The following is a 24,245-nucleotide window of genomic DNA, read 5'->3' as shown; positions in this document are numbered from 1 at the left end:
GATGACTCTAACTTCAAACTGACTACTATTAATCACAGCTGATCTTTAAAAGCCATTTGGGTTTATGCCTATGACACAGGGAACGGGTTTGCAACATGAGTTCTTACAAAGCTGAATCCCAAGTCTCTGCCAAGCAAGCCTGCTTGGCTCTGCGCCGCACGCCCACAGCTGGAAGTGCTACTGTGCTGGCCGTGGGATGCCAGCTTCCTCTTCATTTGGGGAAGTTCCCCATCACACAGTTTATTCTGAGACCAATCCTTCTCTACAGTCTCTGTAAGATAAACTACTCAGAGTCACACTTTTTTTTTTTTTCCAGTTCCAAGGTTCTCAAGAATGATTGGGGGGTGGGGCGAGAAATGAAGCTGATGTGCAATTTCAGGCAAAGTTCAGAACTTTATAAATCAGCAAAACAATCCCTCTGTTGCAAACAATTCTCAAGGCGCTTCAATGGCACAAACTGCCAAGGCAGTGGCTCCCAGCAATTGAGAAAGAATTACCAAGAAAATGTTCGTGACTTCATAAAAAAATATATATATATATATATATACTTTAAAAGAGTAGTCAAGTTATGATCCTTGTATGTTTACTCTGAAACACTTGTTTTAGTACTCTCAGAGGGTTTGTTCAAAGCAGATACACTCTGCTATCACACAAAAAGCTATCGTGAAGGCATGCCAATTTTAATTATTGTACACTAAAACTATATTAAATTTCCCAATTCCATTTCCACCACATAATCTCCTAGTCTGACTGTGTAGTCATGAAAATGATGATTACCCCCAAAATCTCAATTCTTAGAAGAAAGTATCCATGGAAGGTTGATGGAGCATAGATGTTAGAGGCTTCATGCATTTTTTTTTTTCTCAAATACTTTAAATCCAGGATCATAATGGATCACAGGAGAATAAAATGTAAAGTGTCATTGGAAATTAATAGAAATCTAAATATATGACATTTTCTTTTGTTTTTCTGGGATAATTTCAGATACATGCTGTGTGAAATAAGACTTCAAGTAGTGAAGTTATGAAGAAGTTCATCAAGCTTATTCAAGAGATTGTGCTACAAAAAACACAACTTTGTGTGTTGTTGGGGCATGCCCAATTTTTAAAAAGATTTAATCCTTTCCAAACACAAAGTACCTTAAAGTCTAAATATATATTTGAGATTGATTTGGGTACATAAAAGATAAGAGCCAGAGCTCACCATAGGGATACAGGTCAACTCATTGTTGACCTGTGTGTGCCCTTAACTGCTAAGCAACACCATTTCATTAAACTACTTATAAACAGATCAACATAAGCCACCTATTGAGGGCTCCCCGAATTGAAACTGGAATTATTCAGAAAGGAATGGCTTCAAAGTGTGAAAACTGAACCCTTTTCTCAATAAGCCAATCATAAGAAGTGAAAATGTCTAAAACAGAAGAATTCACCCTAAGGCTCACTTGAGAGCATTCTCCTCAAGTTAAACCTACCTTATGAGAAGAACAAAGAGGAAAGGAAGGTAAAGAGAAAGTCAAATAGGAAGAGATGAAATATGGACCAACCCAAACACAACCCAAGGAAATTAGTCTCCTCCAGAACAACTGTTTCTCAGCTGTCATTTCCTCTTATGCTTCAAACACGATGCTGTGGCAGTCAGTTCACCTACCAGCCACAAGTCAGATATACACTCCCAGAGTTTCACGAGTATGATTCAAGGAACCAGGTAGGCCTCTGTCTCCCCACTTCCCCTTTCAACAGTATCAATGTCAAGAGAAGGGGGACAAGGACAATATCATATCAGATACCTACCATTGCTCACCATCCGCCTGGCCACTTCCCACAAAACAAGTCCAAAGGCCCAAATATCGACCCTCTTGTAAGAATCAAAGCAATCCACCTGGATGGTTTCATCTAGAACTTCAGGGGCCATGTAGCGCTTGGTGCCTACACGAGGGTTGTTCCCCACATCAAGCTGATTGGTGCTCTGGGAATGCATGACTGCCAGGCCTGAAAGGAAGAAGACAACAGTGCAAATTAGCTCACTTCCTTTCTCACAGAAAGGCTTTTGAAAGGATTTTAAACCAACCCCAGTCAAAAGTGCCCTCTGGTGGTACGTGTGGTCACTTCTGCATTACACCCAGAATAATCCCTGGAATACTTGGGGTGACTTTTGGAGTGAGAACAGAAAAGAAGGCTAATACTAGAAACACTGTGGAGTTACATGACCCTCTAAGGGACAAAAAGTTTTGGGCAAATGGCAGACCCATGCATTCAATCCATATGAGGCCAGTGTTTGAAGTCCATAGGAAAACAGGCTCCCATGTTAAGTGTGAGCCTCAAAGTGGCTTAACAAGTAAATTAAGCTCTCAAGCTCCTCCACCATTCCCACTCGTCTCCAAACATAAATTTCAAACAGTGTGAGACTGAGAATTTCAGGTAATTTGTCACCACATAAAGGGCAGACTGCAACAGGCCCTGAAACACTTAAAACAGGGCTCTTTTCAGAATTCCTCAGTCAATGAGAGAGACCTGGTATTCCTGACTAGCGGGGGGGGGGGGGGGGATAGATGGATTCAGACATGGTTTATTTGAGGATGAATTACTTATTGATGCATACATAGACCAACTGAAAATAATTCACTTGATATAATGAAAAGTGCCAACATGGAGCAAGATGCCCCTGTAAATCTGTGCAATCCAAAGATCTCTTGGAATTCCCTCAGCCATCTGTTGAGAATCCTTCTCTTTTCACTTCATGCCTTCGAATGTGTGGGACGATGACTCTATGTAACGCCAGGGAGGTAGCATATTGTTATCTCATCCTTAAAAATTAGCTAAGATGTTTACTAAAGCAGTGTGGATCCCTCTTCCCCTATTTTTATAATCAACTCTAAGATTCTAAGGCCATTGTAAACATTTCCCAAATCATATATGCCCCTCACCATTCCCAGAACCAGAGATGAAATATCAGAAGATTAAAAGGATACAATTTAAACAAAACATGGCAATACAACTGTGGTGCTTTTATTTATTTTGGTACCAGGGATTGAACCCAGGGGTGCTTATCACTGAGCCACATCCCCAGCCCCTTTTTTTTTTTTTTGGGTGGGGGGGGGGTACTGGGGATTGAATTCAGGGGCATTCAACCACTGAGTCACATCCCCAGCCCTGTTTTGTATTTTATTTAGAGACAGGTTCTCACTGCATTGCTTAATGCCCCGCTTTTGCTGAGGCTGGCTTTGAACTCACGATTCTCCTGCCTCAGCCTCCTGAGCCGCTATGATTACAGGTGTGCGCCACCGCGCCGAGCATGCTTTTAAAATATGTCTACAAGTTCTTCGAAACTTTTCTCTTCAAAAGGTGACCCTAAATTTCTCATCCCATTAGTGTGGGCTGAACTACTAAAGATAATATGGCAAAAGTAATGAGTTGTGTCTTTAAAATTAGGACATAAAAGACATCAGATAATTATAAAAGCCTCCTGGTTTGTTCTCATGGCTCTCACATCATGTTACAAAGACATTCAGCAGCCCTGTGGAGGGCCACATGTAAGGAACTGGGGCTTGCTGCCTGTAGTCATGTGGGTGCGCCATCACTGAACTGGACCTTCTAGCCTTCATCAAGCCTCTCAGATGACTACGACCCAGATGACCAGCAGCTTGACTGAACCCTCCACAAGACCCTGTGCCAGAAGTCATTCCAAGCTTCCTGACCCTCAAGGGGATGAGTGAGACGATACATTTGTGTCATTTTAAACTGATACATTTGTGTCATTTTAAACTGCGAAGTTTTACAGGGAATATGTTACCTACTAATAAATAATTTTTACATTAAAGAAACAAAACAAACACATGCAATGTGTGAATTCTTATTTGAAAAAGAACTGGAAACATTTGAAAATAGACATTAATGATATTAGAAAATTACCAAGAATTGGTTACATTGGAGATGTATTTTTGAGACATTTTTAGAGGATGTGTTTGAGGTCATCAGGAGAAAAGTGTTGTGGTGTCTTCAACATATTTTCAAAGAGGTTAGCAAAAATACAGCCAGGACCATATACAGATAAGGCAAGTGTGCCAAAGTATTTCAATTTAGGTGTTGAGAATTTAAAGTGACCGCTGTACAATTCTCTCAATCTTTATATATATATGTTTGAATTTTTTACAATAAAAAGTTCAAAAAAAAAATAAATGGAATGCCACTCATAAGTATTAATAATAGAATGAGGGGCTGGGTTTGTGACTCAGTGGTAGAGAGCTTGCCTAGCACATGTGAGGAACAGGGTTTGATCCTCAGCACCACATCAAATAAATAAATAAATAAATGGAGGTGCTATGTTCATCTACAACTAAAAAAATATTTTTAAAAAAATAGAGCTATTTCTAATGAGTGAGCCTTAATTTCTGAATATAATGTAAAAAATTATATACAGATTATGGTCTTATAAGAGCCATTTCCCATACTACATTATCAATCCCCTGAATACTAACATCTTAGTGCAGATTTTTAAATCACCTGATGTATCTAATTAAAAGGCTGCAGATCAAAACCAACTGTAGCTGAAAAACTTATTACAAAATGCCCCCCACTCTTTTCCTTACAAGTCTCACATCCTAAAGTCAAGAGCTCAATTTATCCATCCCCCTGAGGCCACTAGATTATAACAGTAGCAACCATTTGAATCCTTTGCCAGGCATTGATGATAATTTCTCAGCCTTATCAGAATCCTGTGTGGTAGGCCTAATTGTTTTTTTAGTTTTATGAGTAATACACATACATTGCAATGATCAAAGTTTCAAACGGTGCAGAAGTACAGAATGGGGCATAAGTACAGCCCTTGGGCTAACACTGCTTGCACAGACTCATGCAAAAACACAGGGTAAATAAAAGAGAAAGTCAGAATTTAAACCCAAATTGCCCTGCACCGAGAGATATAACACAAGCCATAAGCATCTTCTACACAACAACAAAACTGCCTGCAAAAAGCCTCAGGGTCATGTACTTATTGTAAAATAATTTCTAAACATGAAAGAGAAGAATTTCAAGGGATTCAAAGGAAGTAAATTTTCCTAATGTGTCATATCCCTTGTGTTTAAAAACAGACAACAAAATAATAATAAGCCTTATTTTGTTATAATTAAAGCTAATTTTGCCTAAACCTTTATCAGTCTTAACAATAACTGCAATAATGTGATAAACCATTTTTTAATCAAGTAACATAAGGACTCTCAATAGTCCACTGAAATAAATAACCAATATTATAACTCAGTTCTTATTAGCAAAATTATTCAGTCAATATTTTAGGCATTTAGGATGAATACAGTTTTATATGAAATGCCATGGTACATGGAAATAATCTTCTTAATAGTGCAGTTAAAAACTACACTGAGAGCTGGGGCTTTAGCTCAGTGGCAGAGCACTTGCCTAGCACATGGAGGCACTGGGTTTGATCCTTAGCACTACATAAAAATAAATAAATAAAATAAAGGCATTTTGTCCATCTATAACTACAAAATATTAAAAAAAAACTACACTGAGAATTACCCTAACACCATGAAAATTATATACTGTAGTAGAACAAAATGAACTACTTTGCTCTTTCTCAAATTGATAATTTTGTCTTAGTTATAGAAGAATGATTTTAGAAAACATCTTTAAGACCTACTCATTCCACAGAGTATTTCACTGTGCACCTATTTCATGTGAAAGTTTGCAAAATCGTTACGTGACATTATTAGTTGCCTTTGAAAATGGGACAGTGACTGGCTGAGTCTAAGGTGACTTTCCTGAGGTGTCTCAGAAAAGAAGAGCAACCTGGCTAGACACTGGAGAAAACAGAAGTAAAAATGGTAATTAAAAAATGTTTGGTTTTTTTTTTTTTTTAATTTACCCAAATCTGCTATGCAACACTGTCCATTCTTCTTCACCAGGATGTTTTTACTCTTTAAATCTCGATGGGCAATGGCTGGCTTCCCTTGGGTCCCAAATATCTCTATGTGCAAATGTGCAAGACCACTAGCTATGGACAGCACTATTCGAAGGCAGTTAACTGTATCCAGAGTAGTGAGCTGAAGATAGTCATACAATGACCCCATTTCATGGTAGTGCGTGATCAACCACAACTGGGTACTGGAGTGTCTTGATGTCATGTCTGAAGCAATGAAACCTGGAGAGAGTAAAAACAAAATTAAATTAGACATGTGAGCATTCCACACTGTAACTCTTCATATCCAGACACAGTGACTTACACAGTAGAAATCACCTGCAACAAAAACAAGTAAATAGCAATTGCCATGAGAGGTTAACAGACCCAGCAACAGAGAAAACAATAGCATTTATTCCTTAAAGGGGCACTAATTAATTGGAAATTTTCATATTAGTTCCCATTGTAAGTGATCCTTTAGAAAATATCTTTATGTTGTATTAAGATTCAGAAAGGTTACTTTGTGTTCATGCATAATAATAGTGCCAAATTCTTCATAATGTTGATATTCCAAGCACAGATCATTCATCAAGCATCCTGGAAAAAAAAAAAAAAAAACCCACAAAATCCAGAACCTGGATACCTATATGCTAGTCCTGCCTGCCTGTGATTTCTGCATAATAATGGGCAACTCCTGTGGGTTCTTTGACCTTTATCTGCTCAACTGTAAAATAAAGGAATGAATTTGCTATATGATTGACTTTATTCATCAAATAAAGAAGGAACTGATAAGAAATATTGAAAAATTTGAGGCTCTTTTTTCAGTCACACAGAAACATGATGTTGACAATATTTGTTGGCTAGAAAAGACACATAAAAAGGAAAAAAAACCTACAATATTTGAAATGTATTATAATATATACTCTACAAAGGGCAACACAAGCCCAGAGTAGGTATTGAGATGTTACAAAAGGCTTCCATCAGAAAGTGACATCTGAACTGCTCTCAAAGGGAAGTGAGACTCTGACAATTGTGAACAGACACTGAAATTTTGAGGAAACTTTGGAGCCTACTAAAAGAACTTTTAATCTTCAATAACTTTCCCCCAAAGAAATACCCCAAACCAAAAAACAAAAACAGAAAGAAAAAAAAAACCATCAGCACTTTAAAGAATTGCTATTGCATATCTGTGTGGCCTCTGCTGATTTCTTTCCCCAAGGAAAAGTAGCCTCTGATTAAATAAATGAAAATCAAACTTTTGATTCCCTTACTTTCCCTCACCACCCTTGGTCTAAAAAGAAGGATTCTGTCACCTCATTAATTATGTTCTGAACCTTCAGGAAAAATGACTTTTTAAATAAGGAGACTTCTTAAAAACTATTTCTCTCTCAAGTGTGGATTATATAACTCCATTTGTTTCACAATGCTGGGGCACTTTGGTGGGCTATTTGTGTTTTGAGTCAAAGCACTCTATTGTTAGTGGAGGTTGAGCAGGGGCTAGAGGTTGGAACTCTGGCATAGGCACTGGATGTGTTCCGAACCAGGGGACAAAGTAATTAGGGCCTCTTACTTCACACTCAATGTCATCCTCCCAGCCTTTTCAAGAGCTAAAAATAAAACTCAGTCTTAAGTAAGGTGACCAGTGCCCCTTGTGAGCCTCTCACTGGCACCACTCATGGGAACCAGGTACTGGGCAGCTGTGACAGCCAAGATGTAAGGCCACCACCCAGAGCAGAGCCAGAGAGGGCTGTGCCCAAAGCTGCAGGACTGGCTCACAGGTCAGCCCCACCATCCCAAACTGGGTGACCTTGCCCAAGTCACATAGAGTCTCCTCCAGCTTCCTCATTCGTAAGATGAGGGTAATGGCAACATATGTCCAGGGGTAACTGTTAGAATAAAAGCAACACTGTATGTAAAATGCTTGACCTGATGTCTCACACACAGGAAGCATTTAAGAATGGCTGGCCAGTAATACATTTTAAAACAGCCCAGAGTTCAGTCAAAGCCATAATAGCAGCTTTTGTAATTTAATATTTTTTTGAACAAGTAGTTTCCTTTCCTTGCATCAGTTTTAAGAAACTGGGACTGGTGGAACAGTCAGGCAGTGCCTTTTCTGAGCACAAGACAGCTCTGGAGTGGGAAGGTGGAGATGGCTGCACAAGATAGGTGAACTCAGTGCCACTGCATACTTCGAATGGTAAAGTGGCAAGTTTTATGCTATGTATATTTTATAACATGTTTTTCAAAAGGTCTAACACAAGACTTTGGAGTGAATTCTCATATTAAGCAACTTCTGTAGTTTTAGTATTGAGGAAAAGAATGCTCAGAAAGATACAACTTTGATCCCAAATAAAACAGTGGGCCTCTAACAGTGTCCAGAGTAGAAGCCAGTCTCCCAAACTCCCAGACGACTATTGCTGCTATCATGTGACACAGTGTTCCTGTGGTCACTTACATGTTAAGTGCCACACTAGACATAACAGAAGAAAGAGTTGAAATTCAAACCAGTCCATTTGAAAAATGTTATTTTATAGGTTTGGCTAAGGGAATAAAAACTGAGGGCCCAGAGTTTTACATGTACAGACAGATACATAGATACATAGAAATATACATAGATAGAATTTAGTTATATATTTTGGGGGACTTATGGGTGGGAGGGATCATGATCTTATATTCAAACACAGCATGTAAGCCAGGTGTGGTACCATGCACCTGTATTCCCAGCTAGTCAGGAAGCTGGGGCAGGGGCAGGAGGATCACTTGAATCCAGGAGTTCTAGGCCTGCCTGAAACACAGCCAGAGCCTGTCTCCAACAAAAAAAAAAAAAAAAAAAAAAAAAAAAAAAAAGTCTGTACAAAAGGCTATCTGTTTTTATGATCTTTCTTAATTAGAAAGACTACACAATCCATATGGCTGTGATTATAATAAAGGTAGAAAGATCTTATGAATTCAGAATTTCCACAGATCATTAGGTAATAAGAATTAGATAATGTTTTCCCCTATGTGATCACACTAAGGGAATCTAACTTCTTATATTTGAATCATACTGTAAAGGTACCTTTCAAATTTTCCTTGTGATTAAATCCAATTTAATAAATATATTCTGCCATGTGCAAGGTACTGTGTTTAGCTCTAGGTGTGAAGGCAAAAGCCATGCAAACGATACTTGTCCACAGAGTACAATGGTGTGTATCATAGGCAATTTAACTAGAGTGCATGGTTATGAGACCATTTGCAGATTACAACAATATATGGCATATTTTGCACAATGAGTCTGTGAGCTCTGTCAGTGGGGATATGTGAATGTGCCCTTCCTTCAACAAGTCTCAGACCTCACGAGCTTCTTAAGGGTATGTGTACCTGATTGTGAAGAATAATTCTACTATTTGAGAGAAATATTTTTGTATGAGATGGCTTTTAACACAACTAACTCAATTTGTTCTAGTGGCAGAGAGAGAAACAGGACATTCAAGGGTTATTTTGACTATAGACAAATTTTCATCTCATACCCTGACTCTAGACTCTAGAAAGCAACTCCACTGCTATCTGACTGTCTAGCAGACCAGTGCAGGATACAAAACTGCAAGACAGAGTTAGGTTGCCCAGTGTGATTCCCAGCTCCCCTATTCAACCTCCCTGTACATCAGCTGCTTCGTAAATTAAAACCGGAAAAATAAGAAAAAACTACCCTCTTATGGTTGTAGAGAAGGTTACATGAGAATATGCACATGAAGCACTTAGATCAATAGTTACTGCATAGTAACTACCCCTCACTATTTTTGATAGTGTTCTTATTGTCGTCATTACTGTGGTTACACACAGACATCTAACGGTAACACATGGCAGTGTGTAAAAATAGAGCAGAGTACAACATGAAGCTGTGCACAAAGCACAAGCAATTCTCCTGGGAGAAACTGGAAGGGAACTGAGAAGTTTTAATGGAGGAAGAGGTGACTGTAGGATGGGAAGGGGACAGTGGGTGATCAAAACAACATGCACAGGGACAAAGAGACCTCAGTGTTCATGGCAATCCCAAGGAATGGCATCTATTGGTGGCAGCAGAATGTGGACATATTGGTAGTTAATGCTTAAGAGACCACAAGGAGGCCCAAAATAGGGAGTCTTGAAGGCTGGGCCAGAAGTCATAAATGTTGTAGGCAGTTTGGGAACCGTCAAAGACACTTTCAGCAGAATTATCTCTGCTCCTCGGGGGAAGACAATTCAGTGTGGTGTGAGGGGCTGGAAATTGGTAGCTGACAGCAACAATAGCACTGGGGAGGATTAGGTGATGATGAGGGCCCCAGAGGGAAGGGAAGGGGAGAAATCGATAGCAGAAACTGAGATGTTTCTGAGAAGAAACATCGCGGCTGCACCGAAGCTTTGAACAACCATCAAACCACTGTCTGTGACACTTAATTCGGATTTAAATACTAATTAATAGTAGTAGAACAGAAATACATTCTGGCCATGGTCTTCCTATGCGTCAGAGCTAATCCAATAGCCACGAAGCAGCTGACACTATGCTATCAGGTTAAAGAAGCAGGTAGCATTCTCCCTCCATGTTAGTGTAAACACATTAAGAGAAATCTTGCAAAGTTACTGAAGTCAATGGCCCAAGGAATAGGTTCGCCCTTATACTGCCATTGCAGGATTTCAGTGGGCACTTTACATATTTCACAAATGTTGCTAAGCTTTAGTTTCCAAATTAAAATGTATGCTGAATCCCTCTGGAAATCTGGTCTTTAAAAATGATGCCTAGTTTGAGGGAATGTGCATTTAATTATGGTGTCCCTGGGAGCTGTGAATCTCTAGGAAAGAATCCAAAGATCTTTCTTAGTTTGATTCAACTAATAAATATTCAAAAAGGGTGGGGTAAGTAGAACAACCCATGAAGCCTTGAAGTGAACAATACAGGGCAAATTTTTGTTGTTTAAATAACGATCTGCAGATGTAGGAATAAGAATGAGCAATAACGGATTTCCTTTTCATCATCCAGAGAATCTTACAACCTAACTTATTTGCAGATTTATACAAGAAATTGGCGTTAAAAGAAAATTAAACAGTATATAAATGCTGAGGCTCCCTATTCTACTTTTCAAGACAGACTCTCAAATTCACATTCAGCAAAAGAGAGAGGGCAAATGTCACCAGTTCCCTCTCCTAAGACACAATTAACTGAGGGGCATCCTTGTACTTACCTAAAATATTTTCATGCCTCAGCATCACAGTGTTGTACAATTCTGTTTCCCTGAACCACGACTTCTCATCACGGGAGGAAAAGATCTTCACGGCAACATTTTCCCCTTGCCAACTGCCCCTCCACACCTCACCATACCTGCCTTTCCCTGCGGAAAATAAAAGAGGAGTCGCTGGAGGGTGACCCAGGAGAGGCAGCCAGCCTGACTCCTAAGAACACACCTGTGAACCTAGTGTCTGCAATTCAATCCCTCCCATTACTTGCCATGGAAACTCAATTTGGGAATATCAATACCACAACCTTTTGCCTGTGAAGATATATAAAAGGTGGATGGAATCTGCCCTACCCAAAGTGATAATAAGCTGTCATCTGTATCTGCATTGTACACTTTGCTATTAATTACAACGTTTAAATTTAAATTCCTCTACTGAAAGGCATAAAATGCATATGACTTTCAAAAACATATGCAAGTTCTTAAAATCTAGATCATGGTATGGATTATTAGATTTCAATGTTGTGCTAAAAGCCAAAAAAAGATGTGTGTAGCTGAATTTAATAGCTTCCATGATGGCTCCTTCTTACGGAATCACCGTAGGCATTTACTAAGCATACAAATCTGAATTTATGTATGCATTTTTTCACAAAAAAGAATATTAAATTTAAGATGTGTGTTCTGCGGATTAGAAACAAAGATAACAAAACACAAGGTACATGGGAGATCGTCAACCTCACAACCACCATCCCTACAGGCTTTCTTGGTGGAGGATATGTTTCTAAAGAGGATTTGCAATCTTAAACACATAATCCCACAACCGTTTTGATTTCTGACATTGGTCATGGGTATTTGTTTATTAGACAACCCCTGCATGAAAAGACCACTTGGAGAATACATTTTTAAAAACACAGTGACATTAGTTGGGGTCTGACCTGTCTAGTCTATAGTCCCCTCCTGCCAAAGCCATATATGTGTCAGTTGTCAAGGACATGTTCACATTCTCTTTAATTACAGGTAGGGGTGATCAGGGAGGTTGGGAGGAGGTAATTACCTCAGTACTATGGGCATCAACACAAGGTATAATTAGCCTGGGCAACAAAGAGGCAGGAGATACAACTTACAGGGGAGTGGGGATTTCTGCCCAGGCAAGTGGTGGCTGGGATCACAGGGTTGTAATAAGCAGCTACAGAACCACCTGCAGTGCAGGAATATAGTCCCTGGCTAGAAAATTAAACCATTGAGGAAGAACTCAAATATGGAGACAGCCCAGGTCTGTCTAAGCAACACCCCTGAAATATCTTCAAAACCACTAAATCTAGACTCCCGAGGAACCAATGTTCCCATGAAACCCCAATGATTAATCCAAAATAAAGTTAAAAGAGGCCAATAGGTGCTCACTGTGGGCCACTGTTGGGTCTAATTAATAGAATTCTGTATTAAACAGACACTGTTTAATACAGAATTCTATTAATCAAATCACAGCAATTGCTCAGCACTTGTAACTTAAGACCAGGGCTAGAGCAAAGATGCTACAAAATCGGAAGCCAGAAAAATGATATGCTAATCTTTTCCTGTCTACAGTTCCATTTTGTATTTTTATTTGCCCTTTACCTGCATTCTTTCATTAGGAAGGAAAGAAAAACAGCCCAAAGAATTGTGGACATAAAGTCACTTCAAATCCTTCATTTTTTCTCCTCCACAAGAAAAAAGGGTAGATAAAATTAAAATAGAAATCAATTTCAATGAATTTCAAATGCTTTTGTCAAATGTTTTTTGAAAAACCAATCACACGCAGAAGGCCCCTATAAAAGTGGAGTTTCCCAAAAGCCCTGGCCATGTGCCCCCAAAGGAGATTCTCAAGGTACCTAAAATTTGGGCATTTATTGACCTGATCCAACTTCATGTGGTTTTTGAAACACAAATGATAACACGCTACCCATGCAGTTTATCACATATATTTTTATCCAAAGCTGTACCACATGAATGCACATCACTGCTTTCATTAAATCTTTAGCACCAACCCAACAAAATGTAAAAATTAAATTCACACTATCGCAAAAAAATGCTGAAGAACAACTATAGAACAAGAAATCATTTATATTTTTAAAGGTACAATATTATTTGGCCGTTGAGACTCTGGATCTAATCTCTGCCAACTCTGAGGGGTAAGCAGCCCCAGGATAGGAATAGAGGGTAGGTGATACAGGTGCACATCCCCCTTCACTGCCTTCACACCACTACGCAGACACACAGGTTCATAATCAAACAGGATGCTGGTAAGTATAAGAGGACAACTCTGGTTGCTTGTAACGAGCACATCTGGGGTTTTTCTGGCTTTACCTGCTCTATTCTCAGTCTGCTGTGCAGGAGACAGGTACAATGGGAGACAGTTATGATAGCTGCAGAACTAAAGAAAAGTGAACAAAGCTGCTGCCCATCACCCATGTGCCTCAGTCAGCAGTCACTGCTCTTCCTACTTCTGTGGATCCTCTTTTCTAATCCTGAGCTTGGGGTATCCCTCTTCCCATGAAAACAAGAAGAAAGAAAACCCACAGGATAACTGCCAAGGCAGTGGATGACAATCAGCCACTTCCCCAAAGGCTGAGAGGACAGGCACCCCAAACTGTCTAAAGAAACCCTGAGCACTGGGAGGAAAGTAGAGGTGGTACTAAGCCATTATCACTACCGTAGCCATCCCTGAATGGCATCTGAAGGGGTAATCAATGAAAAACATCATGCACTCTGCAAATACACACACCCCATGTTAAAACTAACAAAAATTAGGACTTTAAAAAAGCATTTGCTAGGCATGGTGGAGCACACCAATTCCAGCTACCTGGGAACCTAAGACAGGAGGATTCCAAGTTCAAGGCCAGCCTCAGCAACTTAGTGAATCCTGTCTCTAAATTAAAAAAAAAAAAAGGTGGGGGGCTGGGGATATTGTTCAAAGCTAGAGCACCTCTAGGTTCAGTTCCAGGATTGAAAAAAAAGTTTTAAAAAACGTTTTACACTATTTTTCTGTAGAACAATATAAAACAATAAGCTAATCACAAGTTTTGACCAAAAAAAAAAAAAACCCAATTCCTGGGAATTGATTCTGAGAACTCAAAACAAAGAAGCAATATGTGCAAAATCGTTTTTCAAGTGGTACTGTAAATTCAACCAGTGGATTCTTAGAAATGCTTTAAGACTAATTCTGATGTATGCAAATACACAAAAGCTATGTGAGCTTAAAACTAAAAAGAGGGCATAAAGTAAATCATGCTCCATGATTATATCAACATAAAAATATGTTCCCATACGGGGAAAATGAAAGGCCATAAAAATGCACATAGCTATTGTAAATAAAGGAATTACAAAAGTACCTTTGGTAAAATTTCGTTTTTTTAAAAACCTTTAAAAGCACTTTTTTTAAATTTTCAATTGACATATAATTATACCCATTTATCATTATTTTTCAAGAAAAGGGGAGACTGAGAGGGATTAGAGACTTGCAATAAACAACTTCACTATCCAAATACTGACTTACCTTGGATCATTCCATACCTGCAGTAGGGGACAGTCATCATCAATTCACTTTTCAAGCATTGCCACCATCCCAAAGGGTTCACATGTAATGAAAACTTTGACTGGGTGTTCTCTACACTAGCTACAACCATCCCACGCCTCCTGAAGTTCAGTGAGCTACATGTGTGACATCGCCTAAGTTTAATAAGGAAGCAATAAGCACCAGAAGCAGACTTTGCAAGTTCTATCCTTCTTGTACCACCACAGCTAACATGACATATTATTCACCCAAAAAAAAAGGGGGGGGGGAGAATTACCGACACACTCCAACAGTGTTATCTGGCGAGCCACTGTTCTTTGTACCAGAAAAGGAAGACCAGAGCCACTTCCTGATGTACACGAATGATCCAATAAATCCTGTGGTTTAAGACAGAGAAAAAGAAATGACTGAGTGATGGCTCCTGGTTTCAAGTGTTACAAACATGTTGCTGTAACTCATGTGGAAAGTGGCAATCCTGGGCACATGGCCATGGGCCTGCCTGCAAAGCTCCACCAGAGGCAGGATTGGTTTCATTTCTTATGAAAAACCAGAAGTCAGCCCTCTTCCTGATGCCTGGTAGATTTTCCTGAAGGATAAGCACCTTTCTGACGCCCAGAGTTTTAGAGTAAAATACATAAATAAGCTGGGCAAATCTAAAGATGCAAATCAAAAGGTTTAAGAAGCAGGACTAAACAGAGAAAGACTAGCAGATGGGAAAAGAAGGGTACAGGATCCCTTCAACTCCAAGAGTTGGGTATAACTTACCATATTCTGCTCTGCTCATGAACTATCTATCAAATGATCCACTTTAGCTACCATACTAACAAGAAAGTCTAATTAGGAACAGACAAATTGGGAGTCTGAACAAACAACTCTCACACCGGCCATGGAAATATCCATTCATTAACCATATGATTAAACTTGGTTCACTCAAGCAGGAATGGGTTCCCTGGATAAGGTTACCTTTTAGTTGGGTGAGGAATAAAAGGATTACTAAATTAATACCTATTTCTCATTTTTTAAAAAATGTGAATCACAAATTGGAGTGGGGTGGCGAGACAATAAAAACACAAAGCCAGGGTCCCAAATTGACTCCTGCAAATGAATATGTTGGCAAAAGGATTCCTAGATAGTTCATTCATAGTTTCCCTTCTTATTGTCAGCATAAACCAACAAGCACAAGTCTTTTGGTAACAGACGTAGATTATCTGTAATAAATAATATAGTGCCCACAGTGACGGTGGTAAGGTTGCAGTAATGTTGAGCTAACACTCTCCAAGACTCTTTCTTTTTCAAACATTTCAGCTGCCCTATTAAAGCAATGAATCGATTTCTGTGAATTTCACCTTCTTTACTTCTCTGAGAACCACTGCAAAGTACTGTGGATCGGCAAAATTACCAAAAGCTGAATATCCAACAGAAGAAATTCAGAACCCTTAAAAACCACAAAAAAGATAATCAACAAGAAAATAAGTGTAGATGAGGTAGAGTTCATGTGCTGGGTTTTTTTCCCGTCTATTCAACTATTTTTTTTAAGAACAATAATTCTGAAAATTAAACTGCTAAAGTTAAATGTGTTGCTTTTTCATAATGCACAATATTAGTTCTAAATACAGGCTATAGATGAAAAAAAATCAACTAAAGACTAATAAATACGTCCTTTAATCTGGGATCCCAAGACTTCTTTTCTCAACATAGGTAAGTGGTAAAGTGAGGGTATGCTTTGTTGAATCACATCAAGGAGGAGACTGTTTAAATAAGCAAGTATATAGACCAATAAGGACAATTTGTTTTAAAAATTGTGTAGGTTTCTATGTTATTATATCGTGATATGCTGTCAACTGACATGGCTGAGTTCAGAAGACTGTTTTGGCATGTACTCTCATTCCTTCAAAATCCTAAAAGCTATTTAAATGGTAATTTATACTACTAGATATTTCAATTATTACCCTTGATAATTAGTTATGTTAGCAGCTCTGAGGAATAAAGTTCTGACTAATCTATTTTAGAATCTTGCTTTGATGAAGCTCTGTCAGGATTCATCCTTACATCTTCTTGCTGCTAACTCAATAAACTCATTTAATTTTCCTTAAAGCTTAGAATGGAGTTCTGAGTAAATTTCTAATGAAAATTTGTATTTCTCTACTTTTCAAAACAAAATGTCATTATTTCCTCTTCTCCTAGTTCTATACAATTTAAATAGATTGGTAAAGGAAAGCTACAAATGGCTATTTTGCCCCTTTTTCATACAAAAAGTACACTTGACTGGCAGCCCAGGGATGGGGCAGGTAGCAAGGCAAGATGCTTCCTGCCTATTCAGCCACCATCCATGTTCTGGTGACTCAGTAAGGTGGATCCTGCAGTTGTCCAGGTGCACCACCTGGTGCTACAAAAACTGCTGTTGTTGAAGATACATGTCTCCAGAAAAAACGAAGCTGCAGGGCAAGCCTAACTGCAGAACTATCAGGCCCTTTGAAGCTTGTCTCTAGCAAAGGAAGACTTAATGCTAGATGAGACTGGATAATATACAGGCATGGCATTAAATAACACTGAATCACATTAGAAAGATATTGCCTTGATTGTCTTTCAATTCAATGGATTATGACAAAGAATCTATTGGTACTGCATGTCTTTCACACTTCTTTCATACCATAAATTTTTGCCCTTTTCAAAGTAGGTATCAGATATAGCACAGTATCCATGTAAATAGTATTAATTATTTTTCTTTTATGCTTTATGGTAAACTTCTATTTATAGCAAATGATCTTCTTTTTCTAAAGTTTAAAGTCTCTTTAAAATTAAAATTTGACGCTGGGCACAGTGGCACATGCCTATAATCCGAGCACCTCAGGATGCTGAAGCAGGAGAAGTAGAAGTTCAAGGCCAACCTCAACAATTTAGCAAGGCCCTAAGCCACTCAGCAAGTCCCTGTCTTAAAACAAATAATAAAAATGACTGAGGATGTGGCTCTGTGGTTAAATGCTGTTGGGTTCAATCTGTAGTACAAAAAATTAACAAAATGAAATTTTAAAAATAACTAAGGAATGCAGCCACTACTAATGTTGTCATTAAAAATATACAAAAGTGATTATTAAATGTATGAACACAATGGTTTTCATACTGAGTAAATGTATATGTAAAATACACATAAGATTTTGAAAACTTAGTTCAGAAACTAAAATATCTCAATCATTTTTATTGATTATAGGTTGAAAAGATAAAAATTACATGTGTTGGGTTAAACAGACTATCAATTTCACCTGTTTTACTCTTTTGTTTTATTTTACCTTTTTAAGGTAACTACTTTAAAATTTAAAATTCCGTATGTGGCGCACAGGTTTCTACTGGCCCACAGTTGTTTAACCAAATGACTGCACTCCACAAGGGGGCAGCACAAGAGCACGAAAAATTTAATAGCTGCTTTTTTGGATGTCAAGTTTTAAAGTCTTAAATTATAGGGTGTTGAAATAATCTCAAGGGAAATTGATTTTTAATATTAAGCAAAAGTGCTTCCTTTAAAAAGCACTTTTACCGCTAAAAATAGAGTAACAGAATACCAACTCTAAGCCCTCCAAAATTACAGGCAACCAACCATTCTCTGTCCCTTTTTCTTTACCCCTTACCCCCACAAAAAACAATCTACTAAAAAAAATCCTCTTCTCTACTTCTACTTTATCTACATAAAATGGATGTTCTCATGCAAGGGAGACTAAACAAATGCTACCATATGCTTGCTTAGGAAATAAGTGACCAATGGCATGTGTGTCCATTCACTGTTTGCTTTTCATGCCAGAAATATGGAAGTGTCTTCAGCCATCTTTATTGTGCTTTAGATTCCCCATGGGGTCACAAACTCACTGCTAAAGTGCTGTCTCCAACATTGGTGGTGATGAGCCCTTCAATGGTGCCGTACTCCACATCTCTGGGATTGAGGCGTTCTTGGTTGCGCCTTTTAAATTTTCGGAGAGCCACTCCCAGCAGGCATGCTAGAAGGCATACTGCAAACACTACAGAGAGAATAATGAGGCCAACCTCCAAGTGGAAATGCTGTGTTCCAGGGAAGGACTTTCCTGAAGATGGGGGAGAAAAGGGTAATTGGCTGTCAGAATCACTGTTTCCTTGTTACTTAGCATAACCATAACCAAGTAGCTCCAGATCCTGACCACATAGTCTCACAAGACACAAAGTGCTAAAACTAAGATACTTCTCTCAATACCTGGCCAATAGCCCAGCCATTTAAACCATCATTCAATTAGACGTAACTGGAGTTTGAAAAAATTCCACTGAGAATCAACTATATTAATTAATGTGCTTGAAAGTGTTTTTAAAATGTAAAGTACTACACAAATCTTGATATTACTCTTATTTACTTGGATTTGGTATATAAAGATGCCCTTACAGACAGACACTATACCATAATATCCCTGTGAGAAAGTGCTATCTTGGTTAAAACCAAATTACCCTATCTGTGCTCTTTCTTCAATATATCTTGAGAATGTCTACTGCTGAATTCTCATTGATCTTTTTACAGCACGATTCCTGTCTCAGAAGCTATTTATTCATCTGTGCATTTAGTCACCTACTCAAACATTCATTCACTGATTCACTCCCTCGTCCAGACATTTTTACAGTACCCATTCAAGCACTGGTGCATTCACTCAAACATTTTACCTATCACACATGCAGATATTCACAATGGATCTCCACTTGCCTAGTGAGTTAAATCATTTTTTTTGTTTTTTTGGTTGGACAGTGAAGGTCCATACTTTAAGGATCCCCAAACAACACTCACTTCTGAATCAGACCCCTTATGACATTATGTCATAAGTCCAGTCCTTCTGCACATCTGCTTTACCTGTGTCCATGTCCTCGGCCCCTTCAGCAATGCACTCTCAAGCTGAACTTCCTTTGTATATTTCTCTAACTTTCTAAGCCCAAACAATGACTTAGTGTACACAATCTTCCATGGTACATGTCATTTGCATGATCAAGTTTAAAAGTAATTAAATACAACACTGAATCATAAATATTGTAGCCTCTCAGATTAGAAAATCCTTAAATAAAGAAAGTAAATCTTCTGTTAAACTAGAATCTAGCAGAGTGTTCTACAGACAAGGAATTTCATACATGATAACTGTTTTGTGAATGCAGACCTTTCTTCATGTCTTTCCACTCGATTAATGAAAATTTAACTCACAGTGCAAGAGAAGTATCCCTTCAGTTTTAATATTTTAAATATCTGATCTCTCATTTTAAAACCGTTTATTATTCAACCCTATTTGTTTACCATAATTGAACCTTTTGTGTCTGCCATCAGGTCACCACTGTAACATCAAATCTCTGTAATGTGATCCCTTATCAGCTTTTTTGTTTTTCTGACTCTCCTGTTGGTTATTTCTAGCAGTGAATACTCCTAGTAGTATCTCTTACTCTACCTTTTGTGTTTTTTCTTCTTTTATGAGTGCAAAATTAAGTAATTATACCTATTAAAAATGTACTATGCATTAATTAAGAGAATAAATTTGGCTTGAAGTGAGTCTATGGTAATATTTGTAGGGGATTGACAGTCCGGGGCTCATTTAATGGGAAAACAGTTTCAGAGCCCTGGTTTCCAGAAGATAGGAAATCTGTAATGAATACACAAGATTCCACATAAACTACAGGGTTCGTGAGAAATCTCATCTGGCTTCTAGATTCAGCCATAGCTAGAGAATCGGATCTGGGAGGAGGTTAGGGAGTCTGTTTGCCAACTTCCTCATAAAGAGGAAAGAGCATTCCACTCAAGCACAGTTTCTTCTTCCCTACACATGTGGCCTAGAGATGAGTGTTTACTAAGCGGAATTATTTCAGAAATTATAAAAGACATCACAGCCCCTTAACAGAAAGTGGCATAGAGAGCTGTACACCCATTGGAGGTGACCTAAAAAGAGAACTGATCGGTCAATCTCTTCCCAGAGTGGATGTCACTTTACTCACTTTTTCAAATATGTCCATCCTCCTTTGAGATTCCAAAGGGCCATGCCTCTTTCCTCCTCACCTAAAGCAACCTTCTACATGGCTCATCACCTTGGTTCAAAGAGTAGGAGGAGAGCCTCATGGCTGCAAAGATCTTTAACCCAAACAGATCAGGACACTACTAACAAAACCCTAATCTAGAAATAGAAAAGTGCATGGGGACCTTTAGTGGGCAGCTGGGCCGTGATGTTCCTGTTACACCAGTCCCCTTGGCAGCACTCCACGGCTTGGCCAGGTGATGGCGGGGTCTTACAGGTCATCTTTCCTTGCTCATAAACCTGGAAGCAGCCTTTCTGGTAGACATGGAAGCCATCGTTGATGCTCAGTGACGAAAAGCACTGCTGGCCTTCACAGTGGTCCTCATTCCCACAGGAAAGGCCTTCACACACACACATGTAAAGTTTGGGGTTGACCTTAGGCTTCTCATCTGCAAAGGAGAGAAAAGCATGGGGAAAAAAAGAGATCACTGTCTGGGTTTCACTCCCACAGAGGGAACAACAGTAGTTTCTCCAGGACCATTCCAAACACATTCACAGAGCAGAAAGTCATCACCATTATGTCCACATTTCATAGCCTCATCACTTGATCAACTACCAAATAGTCACCTCTCACCCTATGAATGCATTTATATAAGCTGAAACGGGTCCATGGAGTTCTGACAAGGAGGTTCTCTCCCTGTGGCTTCCATGTTACCTTCAGCTTATACCCGTTTTTGCATCCAAATAAAATATTTTGCTGGAACACAATTTTCAACACCTTAACTTTATTCCCAAAACAGTTCCTAAATATATGACAGCTATTAACACCAGTTCCTGCTGCAAAAACCTTCATCGATGAGTAGAATAAGCAATACTGACTTTCCTGTTTCAGAACGTGATTGCTTCAGAATTATTCTTGCATAATGCAATCTATAGCTATAAATCCAAGTTATCAATAATTCCAGTTAGATGCCTAGACTAACTTTTCTATAGTAATAACACTCACATTTTTACATTGATCAAAATGAGAATTCAGAGCCACTGCATAATTTTCAACTGTCAAAAAAAAAATGGGGGCACCAAGCATCCAGGATGAGGGCACAAGGAGACAAAGGGAATGGGACAATGTTTGAACACTAAGGTTAACAAGTAGGACCAAAGGAATATCCCGCACCTGTTGAGTCCAGGTTACAATGGAAGGAAAGACAGAAATGCATTGTAACAGAAGTACACTTAATCAGACCTCCTAATTGTCTCTTTTTCAAAACACCCATTTGCAGTTCCATTTTTCATATCACTCTTTTCCCCTCCCTTGTTGGAATGATTAGTCTGAACTTGCTTGTTCCAACAGTTTCCACTAGTGGGCAAAGAAAGAAAGGATACAATATAAACAGCCAAGTACTAGAGACCACTGATTAGTTAGCCAAGGCTACTTTCACCAAAGTACCATTAATATAAGGAAATTCAGCTTGCAGAGTACCTTCCAAAGATCTCTGGCACAGACAGGCTGCCCTCTAATCCCTGAACCCTCAGTTGTAGGTCTGTAAAATAACTGCTTTCTTTCTTAAAATAACAGGTCGGGTGGCTGTGCTTTCAAGAGAAGACCTTAAGGTGAGGTCTTTGAAATGTCAAGTTCATTTACACAGATTTGTGTGGGTGTGTGTAGAGATGTGGGTTATCTCAAAAAGAGAAAAGTGTTCTTAATCTTTCTTCTTCCCTCTTCAAAGAAGTGGAAAAATAGTTCACTGCCCACTGTCATGTGGGTGCCTCGTCCCACAGAGTAAGTGCATGCAGACACACAGACACAGCCTTCTATTTATAATTGACTTGCTAGTTCTTTTGAAAACCACAAGGGGCTCATCCAAAAAGCAAAGACATGCCTGAAAGCAGAAAATCCAAAATAGCCGCTGACAGTGCTATGTATGTCACCAGTCTCACCCCTGAGAATCAAGAGCCCTCAGACATTTTTAATGAGCAAAAAATTTAATGAGCAAAGAGATAGTTTTTATTTTCTCTGAGCAGAGAAATCCAAAAGAAACTCCAGCACCAATCTATTTCTATGAGGATAAGAAACATATATATCTGCTGACATAATCCGGCAAAAAGTTTACACTTGCCAAAACAGAGTTGAAAGATAATATTTCCAGGGAGTCTAGACATGCTCACCACTCTTGAATGGCATGAAGCTGGACTGAGGGGCTGCCAACTATGCTGCCCAACAGGTGATGGTTGTTTGGAAGGAAAAGGATGGGTGGGGTGAGTTAATGGTATCATATTGATTTATTTGTGATCTACAACAGGGAAATGAATGACTATATTCTTAAGACTCAAATAATACAGTTGATACAATTTGAAACATTTAAAAACTAAGTGTTTTTAAAAGATCAGCCAGATGTGGTGATACACGCTTGTAATCCTCAGCTGAGGAGGCTGAGGCAGGAGGATCACAAGTTCAAAGCCAGCCTTAGCAACTTAACGAAGCCCTGAGTAATTCAGAGAGACCCCATCTCTAAATAAAATGTAAAAAGGGGTTGGGGATGTGGCTCAGTGGTTAAGCACCACTGAGTTCAATCCCCAATATCAAAAAAATTTTAAAAATTTTAAAAATCACAGATGTCCACAATACCTAAGGAACACACAGTAAAAAGTGTGCCTGCTGACTCTGGATTGGGGATGAGGAGTTAATGTTGAGATTAAGAGGTAAAATGAAAATAAAGTAAGGGTGTAGTTATTCGTGGACTAATAATAGTTAAATTACAACATACTCAACCCACTGCAATAAGGCTCATGAGGAAGAACAGCAATAGCAAACAAGTAGTTCTGGGTTACAGAGGGCTTTCTCACCCTTGATCCTATAGAAATGGACGGTCTAGGGGCTGGGATGTCATTCAGCATTATACTGAATACTTAGCATGTGCAAGGCCCTGAGTTCAACCCCAATATCATAATCAATTAATAAATAAATCAATAAATAATAGAAATGGATAGTCCAGGGCTGGGGATATAACCCAGTTGCATGCACAAAGCCCTAGGTTCAATCCCCAGCACCACAAGGAAAAAAAGAAAAAGAAATGGATAGTCCAAGCTACCAAAGACTTAATGAGACTTTATGGCTCTAATAAAAAAAAATAGCAATTAAAAAAATAACAACAATAATAGTTTCTCTAACATGTTCTCCAGCTGAACAAGTTTTTTTTAAAGTAAAGTATTTTTTAATTTATTTTATTTGATTCTTACTTTCTAGAATTATTTAGACAATTTGAATTGGGCAATTAAATCTGCTGAGCCTCTCATTAGATCCTTACCAAAAATTAAAATCAAGTGACCTATAACTCACCTGCTCTCACACAGAGATAGGGCTCTAACCTGCCATTGGAAATACTTTTAACCTTTAGATAAACTGATCTGGGTGCCAAATGCACACTTGTAGGCACTAGCTTCTGCACTGGGGTCCATTTTGGGGGTTTGGAAATTTTTTATTATTTTTGTTAAATTTTTATTTGTTTTAATTACTTATACATGGCAGGAGAATGCATTCATGCACTTTTATAAAAACATAGATGGGATATAATTTCTCATTTTTCTGGGTGTACATGTTGCAGA

At 38.6% G+C, this 24,245-nt stretch overlaps 1 protein-coding gene across 3 annotated transcripts in view; it reads right to left on the bottom strand.

The window, feature by feature from the left end:
- Acvr1 (activin A receptor type 1) overlaps positions 1-24,245 on the bottom strand; it is a 123,439-nt gene that overhangs the window by 10,586 nt on the left and 88,608 nt on the right. For all 3 annotated transcript variants that reach the window (XM_071619165.1, XM_027938038.2, XM_071619164.1), the window contains 6 exons: positions 20,828-21,091; positions 18,508-18,719; positions 14,927-15,026; positions 11,109-11,255; positions 5,878-6,153; positions 1,794-1,991 (listed from right to left, as the gene is read on the bottom strand). In XM_071619165.1, coding sequence (XP_071475266.1) covers positions 1,794-1,991; positions 5,878-6,153; positions 11,109-11,255; positions 14,927-15,026; positions 18,508-18,719; positions 20,828-21,091 — 1,197 coding nt within the window. The remainder of the gene's footprint in view (positions 1-1,793; positions 1,992-5,877; positions 6,154-11,108; positions 11,256-14,926; positions 15,027-18,507; positions 18,720-20,827; positions 21,092-24,245) is intronic.

This window comes from Marmota flaviventris, chromosome 11 (assembly GCF_047511675.1).
Source record: "Marmota flaviventris isolate mMarFla1 chromosome 11, mMarFla1.hap1, whole genome shotgun sequence".
Classification (NCBI taxonomy): domain Eukaryota; kingdom Metazoa; phylum Chordata; class Mammalia; order Rodentia; family Sciuridae; genus Marmota; species Marmota flaviventris.
The sequence above is the reverse complement of the archived record's forward strand: the minus strand, read 5'-3'. Positions and strand labels throughout refer to the sequence as shown.